This window comes from Macaca mulatta, chromosome 12 (genome assembly GCF_049350105.2).
Source record: "Macaca mulatta isolate MMU2019108-1 chromosome 12, T2T-MMU8v2.0, whole genome shotgun sequence".
Classification (NCBI taxonomy): domain Eukaryota; kingdom Metazoa; phylum Chordata; class Mammalia; order Primates; family Cercopithecidae; genus Macaca; species Macaca mulatta.
The window spans coordinates 76,416,383-76,435,954 of record NC_133417.1 but is presented as its reverse complement, the minus strand read 5'-3'; the positions used below and the strand labels follow the sequence as shown (position 1 = coordinate 76,435,954).

General features: G+C 38.2%; 2 protein-coding genes across 7 annotated transcripts in view; both read right to left on the bottom strand.

The window, feature by feature from the left end:
* Positions 1–19,572, bottom strand: part of LOC144333405 (uncharacterized) — a 229,918-nt gene that overhangs the window by 171,542 nt on the left and 38,804 nt on the right. The window lies entirely within an intron of this gene.
* The window catches only part of DCAF17 (DDB1 and CUL4 associated factor 17), a 56,866-nt gene continuing 37,923 nt past the window's right edge, over positions 630–19,572 (bottom strand). For 3 of the 6 annotated variants that reach the window (XM_077957189.1, XM_015110354.3, XM_077957188.1), the window contains exons 10-14: positions 17,777–17,886; positions 14,806–14,896; positions 13,685–13,768; positions 11,578–11,733; positions 6,721–10,802 (exon numbers count right to left, since the gene is read on the bottom strand). In XM_077957189.1, the coding sequence (XP_077813315.1) occupies positions 10,662–10,802; positions 11,578–11,733; positions 13,685–13,768; positions 14,806–14,896; positions 17,777–17,886 (582 nt within the window). In that variant the 3' untranslated portion in view covers positions 6,721–10,661. Of the gene's footprint in view, positions 2,103–6,720; positions 10,803–11,577; positions 11,734–13,684; positions 13,769–14,805; positions 14,897–17,776; positions 17,887–19,572 lie in introns of those variants that run through there. The other 3 variants (XM_077957186.1, XM_077957187.1, XM_028830836.2) reach the window with 2 other exon arrangements.

Genomic DNA, 19,572 nt, shown 5'->3' with positions numbered 1-19,572 from the left:
TCCGCCCGCCTCGGCCTCTCAAAGTGCTGGGATTACAGGCGTGAGCCACCGCGCCCCACCTTTTAAAATTTTTTTTTTTTTTTTTTTTTTTTTTTTTTTTTTTTTTGAGACGGAGTCTCGCTCTGTCGCCCAGGCTGGAGTGCAGTGGCGCGATCTCGGCTCACTGCAAGCTCCGCCTTCCGGGTTCACGCCATTCTCCTGCCTCAGCCTCCCGAGTAGCTGGGACTACAGGCGCCCACAACCGCGCTCGGCTAATTTTTTGTATTTTTAGTAGAGACGGGGTTTCACCATGTTAGCCAGGATGGTCTCGATCTCCTGATCCCGTGATCCACCTGCCTTGGCCTCCCAAAGTGCTGGGATTACAGGCGTGAGCCACCGCGCCCGGCCTAAAATTTTTTTTTGAGATAGAATCTCGCTCTGTTGCTCAGGCTGGAGTGCAGTGGTGCGATCTTGGCTCACTGCCTCCTAGGTTCAAGCGATTCTCCTGCCTTAGCTTTCTGAGTCGCTGGGACTACAGGCGCGCCACCATGCCTGGCTAATTTTTGTATTTTTAGTGGAGACAGGGTTTCACCATATTGGCCAGGCTGGTCTCAAACTCCTGACCTTGTGATCTGCTTGCCTCAGCAGAATTTTTTTTTTTTTTAGAAAGATAATTTATTTTTTAGGAAAAGAGCCATAATTATCTTAAATGTGAAAAACCACATCCAATAAACTGATATAAGTTTCTGGAACAAGGCAGTATCTTGTCACGTGTTCACAGTGAAACCCATTTTAATGCAGGTCCAGCGCCAACTGCAGTCCTGTCCAATCCCCCGTAGGTACAAGGGCCTGGCTCCTCTTCCTGTGTACTGCCGGACTTCCTCATCTCATGGGGTCCAGCCTAAAGCAGATGCCCATTGTCTTCCTCGCATATTGTGATTGTGGCTTAGAGGTAGGCACAGTGCCGCTCCAGCAGCAAGGGGTTAGCGTTACTTAAGAACAGCAGCTCCTTCTTCCCTTCTTCTGTATGAGCTTTCTCATGTTGAAGCCAATTGTTTTCCAAATAATACTGAATACAACTTTCGAATTCCTTTGGCTTATAGCTGGAAACCAGGATGGGAATAAAGGGATCCAGGGCATCAAATTCGTCCTTTCCCAGCAACTCCTTGAGCAGATACCCTTTCCGGGGCTTAAAGAGAGACCCAGTCTGGCTCAAAGTCAACACAATGGCACCTCCATGCCAGTCGTTTTTCATCATTTTCCTCAGGTTGTGAAACAAGTGCTAATTCCTCTGGGGCAATTGGGCACTTATCTTCTCTTTTCAGAGCGATCCTTCCCCAAAGAGCATTGATTCCATCCATGGCCACCAGGAGGTGAAAAACATCCAAAGAACTTTGCCTCTTGAGCTCTTTCAGCACAATTCCAGCTGCATCTGTGGCGTTCCTCACCCGTGTTATGCCCTATTGGGAGAGACAGTGGATTGCAGTGCTGCCAGAGGCCTTCTCTCATTCACGTTACATATTCTGTGTCTTCTTTTTTTCTTTTTCTTTTTTTTTTTTTGAGACGAAGTTTCACTCTGTTGCCCAAGCTAGAGTACAGTGGTGTGATCTCGGCTCACTGCAACCTCCACCTCCCGAGTTCAAGAGATTCTCTTGCCTCAGCCTCCTGGGTAGCTGGGACTACAGGAACGTGCCACCATGCCCAGCTAATTTTAGTATTTTTAGTAGAGATGGGGTTTCACTGTGTTGGCCCAGCTGATCTCAAACTCCTGACCTCGTGATCCTCCCACCTTGGCCTACCAAAGTGTTGGGGTTGCAGGCGTGAGCCACTGCGCCTGGCCTCAAGAACTGTTATTCTTACAGTGGATCAGAATTCAAAGACATATATGAAGAAATCTGAGTCCAGGATCCAAGTTTTTTTCATTTACCTCTTTTTTAATTCCAATCTTTTTGGTCTCACTATTCTCTTGTTCCAGCCACTGTTACCAAGACTGTTCTGTGTGGACTCTGAACTTCCAGCTGGCAAGACCTGCCAAGCCAATAGTACTTCATGTACGTCATGTTGCTCTGAGTCCTCCTTGCTGCCTGTCCACTGATGTCAAGGTGAATTCTGCCTTGGGCAGTCTGAAAATTCAGGGGAGATTATGTTCTGGGGTGAATCTTTGAGGAGTGGCAGATAAGAGCTGAGGAATCATAAATTCTTCCCAACCCATCTCACACATACTGTTTGGAGGTGTGGTTTATGTGGTTTCTCAGAGGTGTGACCACGAGATTAAGCATTTCATTGCACTTATTGGTGGCCAGCTTGATGTTACATCCTCATAATGGGTTTCCTTCTAGGTCTGCTTCACTCTGCTTACACCCCATTTTTGCTCTCTGAGATTTCACTCCTTACCAAGGAGGTAGCATATAAGCTTTTGCCTCAGGGTCTCCTTTTGGGGGAACCCAAGCTAAGACATCTCTCAATCTTTTACAACTATTTTGAACACACTGCATTTGACAGCAATTTCTAGTGACCCAATTTTAGCGAGTCTTTCCAAAGTACTCAATCTTTTTAAAATAAAAAGCAAATTTTTAATCACATTTCATGAGTAAAGTCATAAATATATAATTATAATAACACACATAACTGGCAAAAAGAGGTTTAGAAATAAACACACTTGGCCCTTGCTAGGTATACAGCCCATGAGTATGCTGGAGAGAAGCTTGCAGATTAATTTTGTTTGGCTTGTGCAATATTTTAATATTCTAATTAAGGGCTGTCATTTAAAAATTTGAACATTTAACATAAATCAAAATTTCTACCATTAAAAAAATTGCAAGACCTGGCAACACTGGATTCGTATAAATGGACTCCAGATAGGTATGGGGAAGTCTAGGCCTGCTAAGGGATATTAAATCTAGGAAATTAGGGTCGGGCACGGTGGCTCACGCCTGTAATCCCAGCACTTTGGGAGACCGAGGCGGGCGGATCACAAGGTCAGGAGATCAAGACCATCCTGGCTAACATAGTGAAACCCGTCTCTAGTAAAAATAAAAAAAATTAGCTGGGCATGGTCGCGGGCGCTTGTAGTCCCAGCTACTCAGGAGGCTGAGGCAGGAGAATGGTGTGAACCTGGGAGGTGGAGCTTGCAGTGAGCTAAGATCGTGCCACTGCACTATAGCCTGGGTGACAAAGCGAGACCCCGTCTGAAAAAAATCAACAAGAAAAAACCCAGGAAATTAGACTTCATCTTATATAGTCTCAGAGTAAAAACAGGCATGTGCTGAGATTGCTTTCTACTAGTTGTACCTGGTGAACAGGTGGCACTTAGAGTCTCTAGAACCAGGAAAGTATAAAATTCCCCGTAACAGAGCAAAATTGAGTAGCTCATGCCTGGATGAACATCACTCTGCGTAACGGGTAACATCGTCAGCTATATAACCTAGTGAGAATTTGTAAACCCTGTGCCTCCAGCATGCTGTGTTGTTCTGTCATTTTTGGGATCATCTCTGTACATTTCATATACCTTTCTATTACAGAAATGTTTCCCATCCTGTTAGTGTTTTTATATTACTTTATATCACTTTCCTGTTTGACAATACAAATTGGTGTCAGAAATGAGACTAATACAAAGACCCCAGACCTTAAAGCCTAGGTTAATTTGAGGGAGACATAGATGCACTGCAGGAGAAAATATGATCCTGGAATGCCAGGGCAGCAATAGGACCACCCTTGGCAGAAGAGACTGTAAATGATTTGTAGATAAAAATGGAAAATTGTTTCAATGGACTATGTCCATTACCCCTTTGACTGATTATGGGAAGTCTGGCATACCAGATTGAAAAGAAATAATAATCTGTAAATGGGCAGATTTACGATTTCCTGGTTACTTTTATTAGCTTTAGCTGGGGTGACCATATATTCCCTTTTGCTCAGAATAGGCTTGGTTTGTGCCTGTTGTCCAGACATAATGATTATTGGTATCTCCTTTTACTTTCAAAAGTATCTGGGTTTGGACAATAAATTCTATGATCACTCCAGAGGGGCAGAGGCACTCAAGACTTTCTACAGAAATTGAAAGAGGAAACTACTGGATCATGATTCCAGCTGGTAGGGCAGACCAAGACAAACTCTGAGAATGGGACATTTGGGATGTTCTATTAGGTGTGGCAGTGAGGCCGAAGGACCTCTTCAAGTCTACATTGGATTCAGCACATCGTCAAGCAGATGTTGTGTAATAGCTGAGGTTTTAGATGAGGTAGGGATTGGGGATTCCTTTAATTCCCACTGGTTTTGCTCTTTAAAGAGAGGGAGACAGATTAGAGACAGGAAAATTAATTGTTATAATGGCTTTTAAAGTGCAATTCTTTTAACATGCTTTAACTAGTCTTGTTTCTTTAACTAGTCTTGTAACAGGTAAAACTTGAAAAGCTGTGCCTTTGGAGCTTGTGCTTTTCAAAAACACAAGTGGTGTTTAGAATAGGATTCGAAAATGGCTGTCTGCTTGAGCACATACCCTTTTAAGAGAAAATAAAAAATACTTGAGCCATAAAACATTTATTGTTACAGAGCATTTGCTCGTAAATGCTATATGGCAAAAAAAAATTTGCTAAATTATTGGTAAGTAATTCTCTTTTGAAAATTTCACTTAAGAGGTCAATTTATAGATGCATATTATCTGGGCAGGTAGAGTGTCCTGAGTATGAATTTCACTTTCACCGACTGTTATCTTTATGAATTTTGTTAACTAGAAGTTTCATCACTTCCATGGTGATTCAAGGTTTCAAAGTACATTGAACTAAAATAGGTTCAAGGCATTAACTAGGTCAGAGCAGGTATTAACTAACTTTAGACATAATTTATTAGATATGAAGTACTTTCGATAGAATTTTATTCAGTATATGATCCTTCTGAACTGAGATAAGATTGGGAGAGGCTGGCAACATGCCCAGAGCTTCTTCAAGGTTGTAAGTCCTAGGAAGAAGATAATTTGAGTCTGTTAATATTTGTGCCTTTGGCCAGGTGTGGTGGCTCACGCCTGTAATCTCAGCACTTTGGGAGACCGAGGTAGGAGAACTGCTTGAGCCCAGGAGTCTGAGAACAGCCTCGACAACATAACATAGTAAGACTTTCTCTCTCTCCATATATATATATATATATATATATATATATATATATAATTTTTTTTTAAGGGCTGAAGATTTTGGTTGGGCACCTGTAATCCCAGCACTTTGGGAGGCCAAGGTGGGTGGATCACTTGAGCTCAGGAGTTTGAGACTAGCTTGGCCAACATGGTGAAACCCCATCTCTACTAGAAATAGAAAAATTAGCTGGGCATGACGGCGCACACCTGTCGTCCCAGCTACTTGGGAGGCTGAGGCATGAGAATCTCTTGAATCCGGGAGGCAGAGGCTGGAATGAGCTGAGATTGAGCCACTGCACTCCAGCCTGGGTGACACAGCGAGACTGTCTCAAAAAAAGAACTGCAGTTTACTGCACGTCAACTATACCTCAATAAGTCTATAAAGAAAATTTAAAGATCTCTGATAATTCTAAGTAATAATTTGATTTTATTTGCTGACATCTTTTAACTGGATTTACCACCTTTGCAAAGTTGGTTATTCTAATTCTGAGAAAAAAAAGTGTAGCCAAAATTCTTTATGAAACTCAAATTCAATGTTGTCTCTAATCAGGAATAACACTTGTATCCATGAAAACAAAGAGTTAAAGGAGAGTATCAGACAAATCTTACAGGCTTTTGCTGATGTCAATCCTCCCTTTCCTTGCTATTGTCTGTTAATCTCAGTGGGTTCTATCTGAGAGCCTAGTGTTCAGAGCATGGTGTTTTTTAATGTGCCCATATAGGAGGCTGAGAGTCCCCCTTCTTCCCACCTTTACCCTTATATAGGACTCAGGTTATAATGAGGAAAGGAACTGAACCTGCAAACTTCGGCACAAATTCTAAGACACTTGAATAGAGAGTCAAAAAGAGTATAAATAAATAAATACTTCTGAAATTTTGTGCACCTCTAAAATTTGAATATACTACTTTGCTATCACAACATATCCAGCCTAGAATACTACAGTTAGTGAGAAAAGGATACAGCTTGTTTAATATGCTTTCATATTAGCGAAAAAAAATCACCTGATTTCACCTGTTATCATGTTTATGAAAACATGAACTCATAACTTTTAAAGAAAAAAGTCACCTTTCTGCTTTTATTACAATGATTGCTGTGACCTCTTCTCCAGTGCCATTTTGTCCAGCTCCAGTAGTCATGTGAAACACATGTCCTTAGAACCCAGGTTGTTCCCAACTATAATCTCCATTAAAGGAATCAGGGTTCTTTGATAAGCAATGTATCCCATGTTTGAGAAAGAATAATTCAAGCTGAGTTTTGGGGTATCTTAACTATTATCACAAATAATGTTTTCAGCAGTTCCTGGGGAAGGAAAGAGGTCAAGTTGACAAGAGGGTTGCTAACCACAAGTAGAAACAATCTGAGTTATCAACTAGAAATGATTACACACCCAGCATAAATACTAAGATAAAGAAGACTAACAACCACAAATGTTGGAGAATGTGTGGAGCAAGTGGAAGTCTCCTACATTTGTTGAAGGCATGTAAAATTGTACAATCCTTTGGGAAAAAGGCCTGGCAGTTTCTTATTAAACTAAACATACACCTACCCAAGGACTCGAAAATTCCATCCCCAGATATTTACCCAAGAGAAATAAAGACATGTGTTCACAAAAGAATTGTCTAAGAATGTTCATAGCAGCTTTATTCATAACAGTAAAAAAAAAGCAGAAAGAGCCCAGTGTCCACCAACAGAAAGATAAACAAACTGTGTGACATAGTCATACAAAAGAATACTCAGCAATAAAAAGAAATGAACCACTGACACATGCAACAACATGAATAAATCTCAAAAACACTATGCTAAGTGAAAGAAGCATTACATTTTGTATAATTTCACTTATATGAAGTTTTAGAACAGGTAAATTTAACCTTTGACATAAAAGAATGAGAACAGTCGTTATACCTGAGGGGTGGGGAGGGGATAGACTGGGAGAAGGATTTAGGAAACTTTTTGAAGATGACTGCAATGTTCTAAATTTTGGAAAGGGTTTGGGTTACACAGGTGTATATGTCTGCAAGATCTCAGTAAATTTATACTTGAGATTTGTGCATTTTATTGCAGGTAAATCTTAAATCAAAAAAATTAAAAACTAAATAAATACTAAACTCTAGTTAATAATATGCAGCTGAAGTACTAGGGGGAAGTGTATCAGCAACTGCAATTTATTTTGGAATCCATCAAAAAGTATGCTGGATAGTAAAATAACAAAACAAGTAGAGTAAGATGTAGAATCCCTGTGGTCAGTATTTCAGTATTTACTATAAAATTCTTTCAACTTTACTGTATGTTTGAAAATTCTTCATAATAAAATGATGGGAAAAAGACCTCAGTAGGTCTTATCTTTCTATTGTATGTCCCTTGTTTGAAATAAATTATTCTTTCTGCAAGATACAGATTTGATAGCAACACAGGGACCAGAAATTAGCTCCCTGGGATTCCAAAAGATGGATGATACATGTGAAAATGGTAAGAAGGAGAAGAAAATATAAAAATTATTAATAAGGAAGCCAAATAATATGAAGACTAACTACTAATACTTATTTTATTATCACCACAAAGGGAAAGTACCTTTTAATGACTGCTAACCACTGAATGAAGAACTACATTTTCTGTCAATTTATGTGTGACTTGTATCTTACCCAAATTTGTTCAAAATTTAGACATTGAATAATCAGTAAAAAACAATTATTAAGCATTTTCCTATATACCCAGTATTATAGTTGTTGGTATGCTATATATGGGATAAAATAACACACATTGCCTTTTGAGAGCTTTGGAGGAAATTGGGCACAAGTTTATGCCGAACAAATCTGGTTCTGCTTCCCACCTCTGCACTTATTAGTTGTGGGACCCTGGGCCAGTTATCTTCTGTAAGCCTCACTTTCCTCATTTATACAAAGGGGGAAGATAACAGCAGTTCATACTTAATGTGGTTATTTTGAATATTAAATAAGACAACCCATTTTACTTATACTGTATCACAGTGACTAGTAGATAGAAAGTACTCAATAAATGTATTATTAAAAAAAAAGAACTGTAAGACACAAAACTTTCAATTGGTGGAAGAATGTGAAGTGCCTTGTCTAAACAGAGCAATATCTCTTCACTAGGGAGCACAAATAGTAAATAGGATAGGATTTGTTTTGTTTTCTCCCAGAGTTGTGATAAATATTGTAAAAAATTAAGGAACAATACGCTTGCCGCATCGATGCTCTGAGAATACAGAAACTCAGATCCAGGAGTGCAATGCAGAATGTACCTCTTTTCAGCTTAACATCTGCACCTGATAGAAGCTACCCTGCTTCACCTGGGCTTGCATTAAACACTCAGAATTGTTACCCATAATGTTTTGTACCTGTCACTAGTACCTGTTAAGTAGGTGGGCACGTAGCTAGCATCTCGAATTAAAATAGTCAGGTAAAGAGGGGGTTTATGTAGGGCAGGAAGACATTAATGTCTGGCAGGTGGCAGAATGAGCAGCTGTGTGACACTCTGGCGAGCTAGGAAGCATGCTTCATTGTCTCTTGCTATATGTGGTATCCAAATTCCCCACATTCTTTGCTATCTTCTGTATCTTTTGGCATATTTTTACCACCTATCTTGTTAACAATCATGCAGCCTATATTCCCACATACTGTTGCAACTGGCTGAAACTAAGCAGTAGCAGCTCCTCCTTTTAGTTGGGGCATCGCTCTCCTGTTACACTGCCCACAACTCCTTACTGTCTTTCACATGAGGTACATTTCCTGCCTGGCCTGGATGGCCTCTGGACCCTGGTCTAGTTAGATTTAGGCAATGGTGACATGTTGGGGGTTTCTTAGTGGTAAGTTATATCTAGATGAGAAGTATTCTACCCTCTACCCCCAGCAAAAAAGCAGCCAGGAGTCTCAGATATTTCTCAAATGCCTTTCAGAGCAGATGAGTTCCTTACTATCATTTCATAAAAAGAAGGTGATGACTTAAAAGGAGAAGGAGAAACTCAATAATCACCTAAAAAAAAAAAAAAAAATCTCTGACATGATTGAAGTCTTAAGACATCCTATTCTGAAACACTCTTGGAAATGGAGAATGAACATTCTACTTTTACACAGCCTTGCATCTGCTTTGAAACTCACACAACATTGGTTTCTTTCTTTAGTACTTTCCCTGTCCTCTTACTGGTCTTATTTTTCAAGATGTAAGTTTACTGAGTAGGACTATTTAGCTAGTGTCTAATTGAAAGTTTGGGGCAATGTCTAGCACCAGGGCAGAACTGGGAAGAATTCACATCATTCTTAACATGGCATCAAGCCAAAACTGAAGAAAAAAATGGAAAGATTTTAATGTAAATCATCCAAGCTAAAAATTCCATATTTTAACTTTAAACTTGAATCAGCAATGATTGTTGCTGCTGTTTCCTTCCTTTATTACTAATTATTCTTTTGAGGTTAAATCAGAGAAATGTGCAGAACATGTGAAATGGAAGCAACTGAATTTCTCAAACAGGAAGCACAAAGAAACATTCTCTCCCTTTAATTGGGTTGCCTTTATTTAACATTCTAAAGAATGATTATTAAAGTTCAAGGATCATATTTAGATCTTTCCTAACAAAGAAGAAATAATGCTTGTTTCATAAGTAAGCCAAAATTTTCTCTGGTTAATCAGGCAACTCCCAAGCTAGTAAGAACTCCTCCTGGGACCTTATCTATTCTTTTACAGGAAACAGAACTAGTGCAGGCAAGGGTACCTTTATGTTACTGCATAAGTATCAAAATATTGCCTAAACAAGATCAGAAAACTCACTAAATGAATAGAATGGTGAGATGAGAACATCCTTAGATACATTAAGAGCTAAACAGGATGCATATCAGAAAAAAATTTCACTTAAGGTTTGCTTGGATCTTTTACATTAGTCTATATAGAAACACAACCAACTATTCAATGTGAACATCAAGCCAGGAGAACAAAACCAAGGAAGAAAAGATAATTTGGGAACTAGAACCAATTCCTGATACTATATACAAATACAAAACACATATAAATACATGTATAAGATTTTAAAAACCTGTGATGACATATTTTGGGCTCAAAATAATGTTCTCACATAACACATCTCATTTATCATCCTTAAGCAAAGTTTGGTATAGAGGATATGTGGTTTCCTGCTGCGTGTTTACTTTTGTCTCTCCCTGTCTTTCCTAGCCTTAACAAACAAAATTCCAAACCATCCTTTAAGAACCCATCAATGACCCATCCCATCAATGACTTACTCCTCAACAATTGGAATTAACCTGTCCTTTTCTTTTCCCAGCATTTGATATTTGCATTACCATCTAGCTCAAAGCTGCAAAACACTAAACTTCTTGGAACAGTATTCCAAAAAACCTTTACAAAAAATGATGTCCTCACCATCTTTTATAGGAAGAGTTTAAAAAAGAAGTCATAGTTATCTGAAGTCAACACAAGACTTTTTTGGAAAATATTGGAGAATGTGCCATGCAGATAATAAAATGGATTGGACACAGCTGCTGGGGTGTTTGGCTAAAAGTCTCTTAGGTTACAATTATCTCACTCTTTTTAACAGCTTCTGTTTATGGTTTCTTCTTCTTCTGCAGTGTTACATACCATCTGGTAAACATAGCAGCTGAAGACTCTGTTGGGTTTCTGCTCTATGTGTAGCACTAAGTCTCTGTCAAAGTAGACTTCATGGCTATATGTCTGTAACAAAAACACAATCAAATGGACTCTCCTTTTCACACAGCCATATTCACTACTGTGTTACTAAAATGTCACAGTACCTATGCTAGGGATCTTCGAATATACACTTAGAAGAAAATAGTTGCTAGAAAGAGGTTTATTTTTCATTATTTGTGGATATGCATATTATTAACAAGAAAAGGCATTCTACAAAATATAGAGAATAGAAAGAACTCTGGACTTGGGAGTCTAAATACCCAGATTCTATTGCCAACACTGCTACTATCTATCTTATTGTGTGATCATGTATGAATTGCCAAACTTTCCAGGTTCTCCACTGATAAAACAAGACCTGGATAAAATAGTGTCTATTGTTCCTTATAACTTTGACATTCTATAATAGTTGAAATATCAGACAAATGTATTCAAGAGTACCTGGGAATCCTACATACTTAGATACGGTCTCTATTAAATAACTGTTTGGATTTATTACTGTATTCTCTTATTTTAAAAAATTTTTCCAAATGTTTAATTGAAAGAAAATCAAAGACTAGGGTAAGGAAAGAGACAATAAGTCTCAGGAAAACACATGAAGTTTTATCTTTAAGGCCACTGGTGCCAAGGGGAGGAAGGCTTAAGAAGTACTCTTTTGTTCTGTATATAGGACAATAACCTCTTTCACGTGGTCATTGGCATAGGTGAGTCTGGACTGACATGAACACAGTAACATCTGTTCTAATAAACGGCACCTATAAAGAAAAGGTTTACAACTTTGTATTCCATGGACTCTACTTACCACATCCCATGACTCCACTAGTGGAATGCTTTTAAGTAAAGTTCCATATTCATTACAGTGGAAATCCAGGTGAGCTTTTCCTTCAGCGTCTATTTGAGTAACCGCTACTACAGAAAGCAAATCTAACTCATCTTCATAGTCCACAATTTTGAAAGTCTTTGGGATAGACAGATAAAATAGAGGGAAAGGGGCAAAATCCAGTTATTCAGGTAGGCTTATTTCTGCATTTATAGTTTGAGTATTCCATTACTTACAAAAATATGAGAGAAGAATGAATTAATGGGAAGAATAATAGGTAGAAATGTATCTATTTATATGCCTAGTAAAACATCAGCTCCAAGATTTTCAAGAGTTAAGCAGTATCCTACAGATTTGATAAACAAAACCAAGTCTATGTAGATCTCAAAGTATAACTGAAATTCTCTACGGTGACAACAAATCAGAGCTTCTCTAAATTTAAAAGAGTATTCAACTGCTGCCTCTCACAAGTGTGTTTGCTGATTCCTGGACAGGACTAAACACATGAAGCTCAGTTCTGAAACCTGAAGACTGCTCACTGAGCTCTCAAATTTCTCACACTAGAAAAACATAGCCATTTCTAGAAGGATGGATAACCCATCATACACTATTTACGATTTTTTACCACCTTTAAAAAAAATCCTTTTGGTTTTTTAAATAAAGCAAAAATGGCTGCTTATTCTTGAGGAAGACTATTAGGAAATGAAATCCAACCCACAGAACAGGACTGGGACAAAAGGGTTAGCTATGGTAAAAAGAGAAAAATCCCAGAACTGTGTCTCAAAGAAGAAAACCCAAGATTTCAAAAACCTTGCAGGGAAAGCAGATCAGTGCCCAACCATCCAGGAATGGACCACAGGAAGGTACATCTTGGCTGAATGCCTGGCATCAACTTTAAAGACAGACATAGCATGTTTCTCTCAATCACTATGCACTAATTCTTCGCCTATGTTTGGTCAACTGCTCTCTAATACACTGACATTTTCTGCCTTTGCCACCTTAATACATAAAAATTTATATGGATTTATCACCTTTGATTATTAAAATGTACTTTTATGTTATTTCCTTTTTGCCTTCACCTTACCATGGTCAAACTTCAAAGGGTGACTTCTTGCCTTGGTGTCAGTGATTTTATAGATTTTAGTCACAATTTCTTCAAACTTTTCCTTTACAGGCTAAAATATTTTGTTTTTTAATCTCATGATATAGAGCATCTCTCGTTTAGCTACCACCTCTCCCCTCTGAATGAATTATGCTACCTTTTGGAAATTTTAGTACATCTTTCTGGAATACGGTTTTATATGCAGAGTATGTTGCTTTCTTCTTTGTTCTCAATAGGTGTGTATGGTCCAAAATAATAATTTTTTGTGTGTTTTTTGGAGAACTGCTACATATTGGGCCACCTCTAACATATTTTAAAAGAAGTTCAAAAACTGTCCTTAGAAGGCCACTCTAATGTTTCTACCTAAAAATGGTCATACAAATAATATAGTTAGATAGTCTAAATGGATTTAGAATTTATGCAATGGTTTATATATTTAAGGCATGATCACTCAGTTGATTTCATAAATACTTCCAATGCTTCTTTAAAGGAAGGGGATAAAAATGTTTTAGCTCAGTGACTCATAAAGTCAACTTGAAGATAAGAGCTGAACTGATTTATCACACCCTCACATCCTCTTCCTCTGACCTATGGGCATTAACAAACATATTCAAGTCTAGCAAGTAAAAAATAAGGCAAAAACCATAAAGTCATCAGGATATAACTCAAGAATTTTCCCTTAAGAGATTTCCCTAGAAAATATACACATCAACAAAACAAAACAAAACAATAAGCTAACAGTGTTTTCAAATTATTTTGGTCCTATGAACAACTTTTCTGCAAATAAAACTTTAAGAATAATTACAATATGAAAAGAGAGGATGGTGGGGTTGCACTGGTTGAAATAGCATGCACAACCCCAACCAACTGGCCTGCCTGGAACCCCTCAACCCCAGCCTCTACCCCAGGGTATGGGGAAATATTAATATGAAATTCACAATGCAAGGACACACTGGTTTGGTTTGTCATCTCTGGCCAAAGCAATACCTCTTGTTCTGGGTCATCATCCAGAAGGTTAAAACTTTTTTTTACCACCCGTCCAGAAGCTGTAACAGTGAGTACATTTTCATTCTATCATATGGAAAGAAATAAAAAGATATGACAAGTTCTATTACATGCAGTCAAAAGTAAAATTGTATTAACAAATTTGGTAAAACTTACCAACCCTTCTCCCGCATCACAATTATTTCCTCAACTGAGAAAATTCTGAATCAGATTTCTGATCCTCCGTTTCATATTTTGAGACAGGGTCTCGTTCTGTTGCCTAGGCTGGAGTGCAGTGGTGCGATTTTGCCTCACTGCAGTGGTACAATCTTGGCTCACTGCATCCTCTGTCTCCCAGGCTCAAGCGATCCTCCCAGCTCAGCCTCCCAAGTAGCTGGGACTACAGGCATGTACCACCATGCCTGGCTAATTTTCTACTTTTTGTAGAGACAGGGTTACACCATGTCACCCAGGCTGGTCTCCAACACCTGAACTCAAGCAATCTGTCTGACTTGGCCTTCCAAAGTGCTGGGATTACAGGTGTGAGCCACTATGCCTGGCTCAAAAATACTTCATTAAAGTTTTTAATGGCTAAAATGCCAGAATGGGCAAAAAAATAAATTATTTAAAAGATTATAGATTAGCTGCCTCGTTCACCTGACTTTTGCCTTAGTATACAGTACAGCAAATAAAAAGTGGATCTGTTTTAGATACTTCCCGCCCCATAATTTTCTTTGTGGTCTTAATTTATACACTAAAAGAAAAGTACCATCTGGAGTTAAAGTATGGTATGTGATTTTTAAAGATTTATATATTACCCCACTTAAATTTAAGTTTGCACAATTAATTAGACCCAAAGGTTGATAATTCATCAATAAAAACTTAAAAGGAAACTCAGAAAAGAAACAGAAATAAGCAAAAGAGAAACTCAATATAGTCAACTTTCTTTAAATCTCAAATGTACATGGGGTTAAAACTGGCTACCCATGTAGACAAAATGAACAGACTTTTATAGGGCTGTGCTGTTGTTTTCCGCTACACTCAAAGGCAAATATATTAGCATATTATAGTCTTCTACAGAAAGACAATGATATACAAAGGATTTTAAAGTACTCTTGACTTACTTTATTGTTCTCCCTGTCGGCCAAAATGACAAAATCTTCAGAGATCTGATGCTGAAAACTATTATTTTCTATTTCAGTTAGCTTCAAAACTCTGAGAAGGGAAAAAGGATTCTGAGAACATAAGACTTCAAAACACCATCACAGTGCCAAAGTTTAAGTACTGAAAAAAAACTCAACAAATAAAAATTATAGTAACAACACTGAGGTAGTTCTCTTGATTACTCTGCAGTACTAAGTGATCATTGAATGTCCATGAGCTCCTTCAAATTCAGAGATTCTGTTAAACAGAAAAACGTGGGAACTTACAACAGGTGCCACTGAAGTAGGTAATGATCAGTTTGGTCAGGCCTAAGCTATTTTCCAAACTGGCTTAATAAAAGTTACTCTGAAGAACCTTATCTCTGCTATGCTATAACAGGTCTCTAACATTTCAGCTCTAACAATTATAGCAGATATTTGCATTTTTATTTCTGAAGTAGGATGAGATATCTATGAGCAACACTTGGGGTTAACTATAAAGAAATTCAATTAGCAACGAAATCTATACCAAATAGAAACTAAGAGTTTTCATGATAGAATAATATTTAAAAGTAACAACTGAAAATACTCTTCTTTTTTTCTTAGGATTGATTATATTTAAAGATTTGGGTTTTTTGAGTGCAAATGGCCTCATGGATCAAGCCTATTTGCTCACCACCCACGGAAATCTGTTTACATCGTTAACAAGCTTCAAAAGCACAATGTTTTACAAGCTCAAAGTCTCAAATGCAGAAAAAAAGAACAGCAGAGAGAAGCAGCTATGTGTCCAGAGAGTGCTGGAGGCCTCAGAGTTCCCGAAGACCAAGAGATCAAATAATAATTTAAATTACTCACTTAGTGTTTTTAGAGGCAATATTTTTAAATGCTTATATTTTAAAACCTGGCAAAAGGCCATACACTCTTTTTGGGCCTTATTTTCTTAAGTTCAAACTAATATGGGTGGTAACAAACATTAAAAGTAAGGCTTACTGAAGCGGAACCACAGATTAAGATGTGTAAAAATTAATAATCTTATTTCATTAAATCCTTTCATCTTCCTTATATGAATAGTAGATCCAGAGAGGCAGACTGATTACCATGAAGCATAAAAAATAAAGGCAGACACTTCCCTTTTTTATTTTTTATTTTTTTAGAGACAGGGTCTTACTCCATTACCCAGGCTGGAGTACAGTGCTACAATCATAGCTCACTGCAGCCTCGAACTCCTGGGCTCAGCTGATTCTCCTGCCCCAGCCTCCTGAGGTGCTAGGACCACAGGTGCCCACCATCATACCTGGCTATTTTTTATTTAAATTTTTTGTAGAGACGAAGTCTCACTATGTTGCCCAGGCTGGTCTCAAACTCCTGGTTTCAGGGGATCCTCCTGCTTCGGCCTCCCAAAGTACAGGATGATAGACTTAAACCATCATGCCCAGCCCCTTCTCTTCTTACTCAACAAATACTGAGCATCTACTCTGTGCCAAGGACTATGCTTAGTGCTGGGGTTATAGGTGTCAGCAAAACAGACTCCTTCCCTGTCATCATAGAGTTTATGATACCAAATAAGGTATTTAAGCAGAGGATCACAAAAATAATTTATTTAAGTTGCCCTAAGTGCTACAAAGGAAGATGACACCATGGGTAAAATGAAAATACCATGGGCAAGCAAATCTGACAAGGGGCATCAGGGAAGGTCTGTGGAAAAGTGACATTGAAGCTGGGTCATAAAATATGAATAGAAATTAGGCAGAAGAACAGGTAGGGGAAACAGACTCCAAACAGAGGGAACACGCCCTCCATTTTCTGAAAAGACAGCATGACTAGAGTAAACTGAGTGGGAGGAGGGTCTTTCGGACCATGCTAACTATGTTGATTTTTATCCTAAGAGCAATGAAAAGCAATAAAAAGGTTAAAGCATTTGAATTCACTTGCATAGGTTTTTGTATTTCTTCATGTTCTTAAAAATCATGCTAGCTGCTGAGAAGAAAACTGACTTAGTGCAAGAGTGGATCCTGGAGCCCTGGAGTGGGCTATTATTGTAACCTAGGCTAGTGATGACAGTGACCTGACCAAGACAATGACAGTGGCCAAGGGCAGAAATAGGCAGATTTAAAAAATATTTTGTAGCAAAATAAACTGGATTGAGAGGATATATGGTGTGTATGTATGAGAGAAAGAGAATGCCTCTAAGTGTTTAAATGTATGTATACTGATGAAAGACAAACTGGTAAGAAGGTATCAGGAATGATTCAAGATTTCTGGAATGAGCTTAGATGAGAGGTTGGGGTTAGTATATACATTTTGGAGTTTTCATGTATACATGATCTTGAAGCCAAAGGAATAAACAGAATCAAGCAGAATGGAAATAGTGAGAAGAGAAGAGGGCCTAAGACCCAACTATGGACATCCAACAATTAAAGTCTGGGTAGAGGAGGAGGAGCACAAAAGCATACTAAAAAAGATAGATGAAAGAGGAAAATATTCAGAACCGTGGTGTCAGGGATGCCAAATGAAAAGTGTTTAAGGAAAGGAAAGGTCAGTTTGTGAGAGATGTGTGTGCCCTGAAACCAATCAAAATAAAACAAGATTTACTTCAAACAATCCATTTCCTTTCCTGTGTCTAGGCTGTCTTTCAGAACAAAGACAAATACTTTTCTTTCTTATTGACCCTAGAGAATTAATTAAGATCTGATGAGAAAGGGCCAGTCTGTAATTACCTTTTACTCTCATATCATCCATCAAATAACTTTTTCAAATTTAATACTTACAAACAGTAATGTTGAGGCTGAAAGAATAAATTCAGGTTTTCTATATGCCAGTCTCTGAGAAAGCACTCAACAACAAGCTAATTCTTTCCATTAATTGGCTCACTAGTTCGCTGGCAAAAATAAAGATGCCAATAAATGCTACCAAAAACTGCTCTTAACTTTCAAGAACTAATGAGATTACTCACTTGACTTGATTTGGGCCAACATGTATTATTCTACCAGAAGCATCAGGATGGAAATAGATCCAGTCAGATTCTAGAGAACAACAATCCATTTCCTGGATCCCGTTTTTTGCCTGAAGTTGGAAAAAAAATATTAAAGACAAAGATTAAGGGAAAATCAAATGATTTTCAAAATCGAACCCAAGTGATAGATCAGTAGGTCAAAGGTACATGGAAGAAAAAATATTAACCAATTAAAGTGGAATATATTTGAGGACATTTCTCAAATGAGGACATGCAAATTTGAGAAATTCTGAACATTTACATTCAGAAATATCATGGATTTGCTCTGTAACATACCCTATATCTCACAAACAGGTGTAATAACACAAGAGATACCATATCTCAAGCATCTACTTTGTGTCAGGAACCGCATTCGATGCTTTATAGTCACTGCTTCGTTTAATAATAACACTCAAAGGAAGTACTGAAAACTGATAGACAAAGAGAATAAATCATTTGTCCAGTTTTTTTTTGGTTTGTGTGTGTGTGTTTTTTTAAATAGAGATAGAGTCTCGCTATGTTGCCCAGGCTGGTATCAAACTCTGGCCTCAAGTGATCCTCTCACCTCAGCCTCTTAAAGTGCTAGGACTACATGCGTGAGCCACTGCACCTGACCTTGTCCAATATTTTGAACCTACTAAACAGCAGATCTGACTCAAAATCCGTGGACTTTCCATTATATAACTCTGCCATAATCATGCACATGCAGTTCTCCACAACTTCTTCCTCTCTTCCCTGTCCCCAACTATCTTTCAATGAGAAGAGCAGATAACAAAAAAATGAACATGTAAACAAACCTAAAGTCTCAGACATGGGTCACAGAATCTTGGATAAGTCAAATGTTGAATTCTAGTATCTGAGGAAATGATCTAATACTGCTTAGCTTTTAAGGCAAGAAGAGATTTCCCTGTAGTATATTTAGATATCAAAATAAAGAAAAAACCCATCTGATATGTTATCACATGTGTACACAAATGTTTTACCTTATATCCAGGAGCACTGGGAATGAATACCAACTTGGATATATTAACTCCACTGGCTTTACAGAAGTCATTTAATTTAATTTCTCTAATGTAAAATGAAATGATGCCATATTTCCTACTAGATACTCATGAGTTTTGAAACACTAAAGCTTTTAAATTCCATTAGCATACACTGATAGGCTACTATGTTCTAGGTATCAGACTAGGCATTCATGCCTCACATCAATTAAACAATCCTTGTCGTCAAGAAGCTTATAGTCTGGGGGGAGGCAGAAACATAAATAAAAAAAAAATAAGGCAGTTATTGTGAGCTACGATTGTGCCACTGTACTCCAATACGTAATTGACCCATGCACCAGACAGCCAAGTGAAGAGAATTTTGGGAGTTAAAAAAAGGTTGAAATGAGCCTTAAAGGATAAGCAGAAAATAGCTACAAATAACAGACAGCAAAATCAAAAGTACAGAAGTGTTACTCGGCCGGGGGCAGTGGCTCACGCCTGTAATCCCAGCACTTTGGAAGGCTGAGGCAGGCGGATCACTTGAGGTCAGGAGTTCGAGACTAGCCAGGCCAACAAGATGAAACCCCATCTCTACTAAAAATACAAAAATTAGTGGCTATGCTGGTGTGCGCCGGTAATCCCAGCTACTGAGGAGGCTGAGGCAGAAGAATCGCTTGAACCCAGGAGGTGGAGGTTGAAGTAAGCCGAGATCACACCACTACACTCCAGCCTGGGCAACAGAGTGAAACCGTGTCTCAAAACAAAACAAACAAA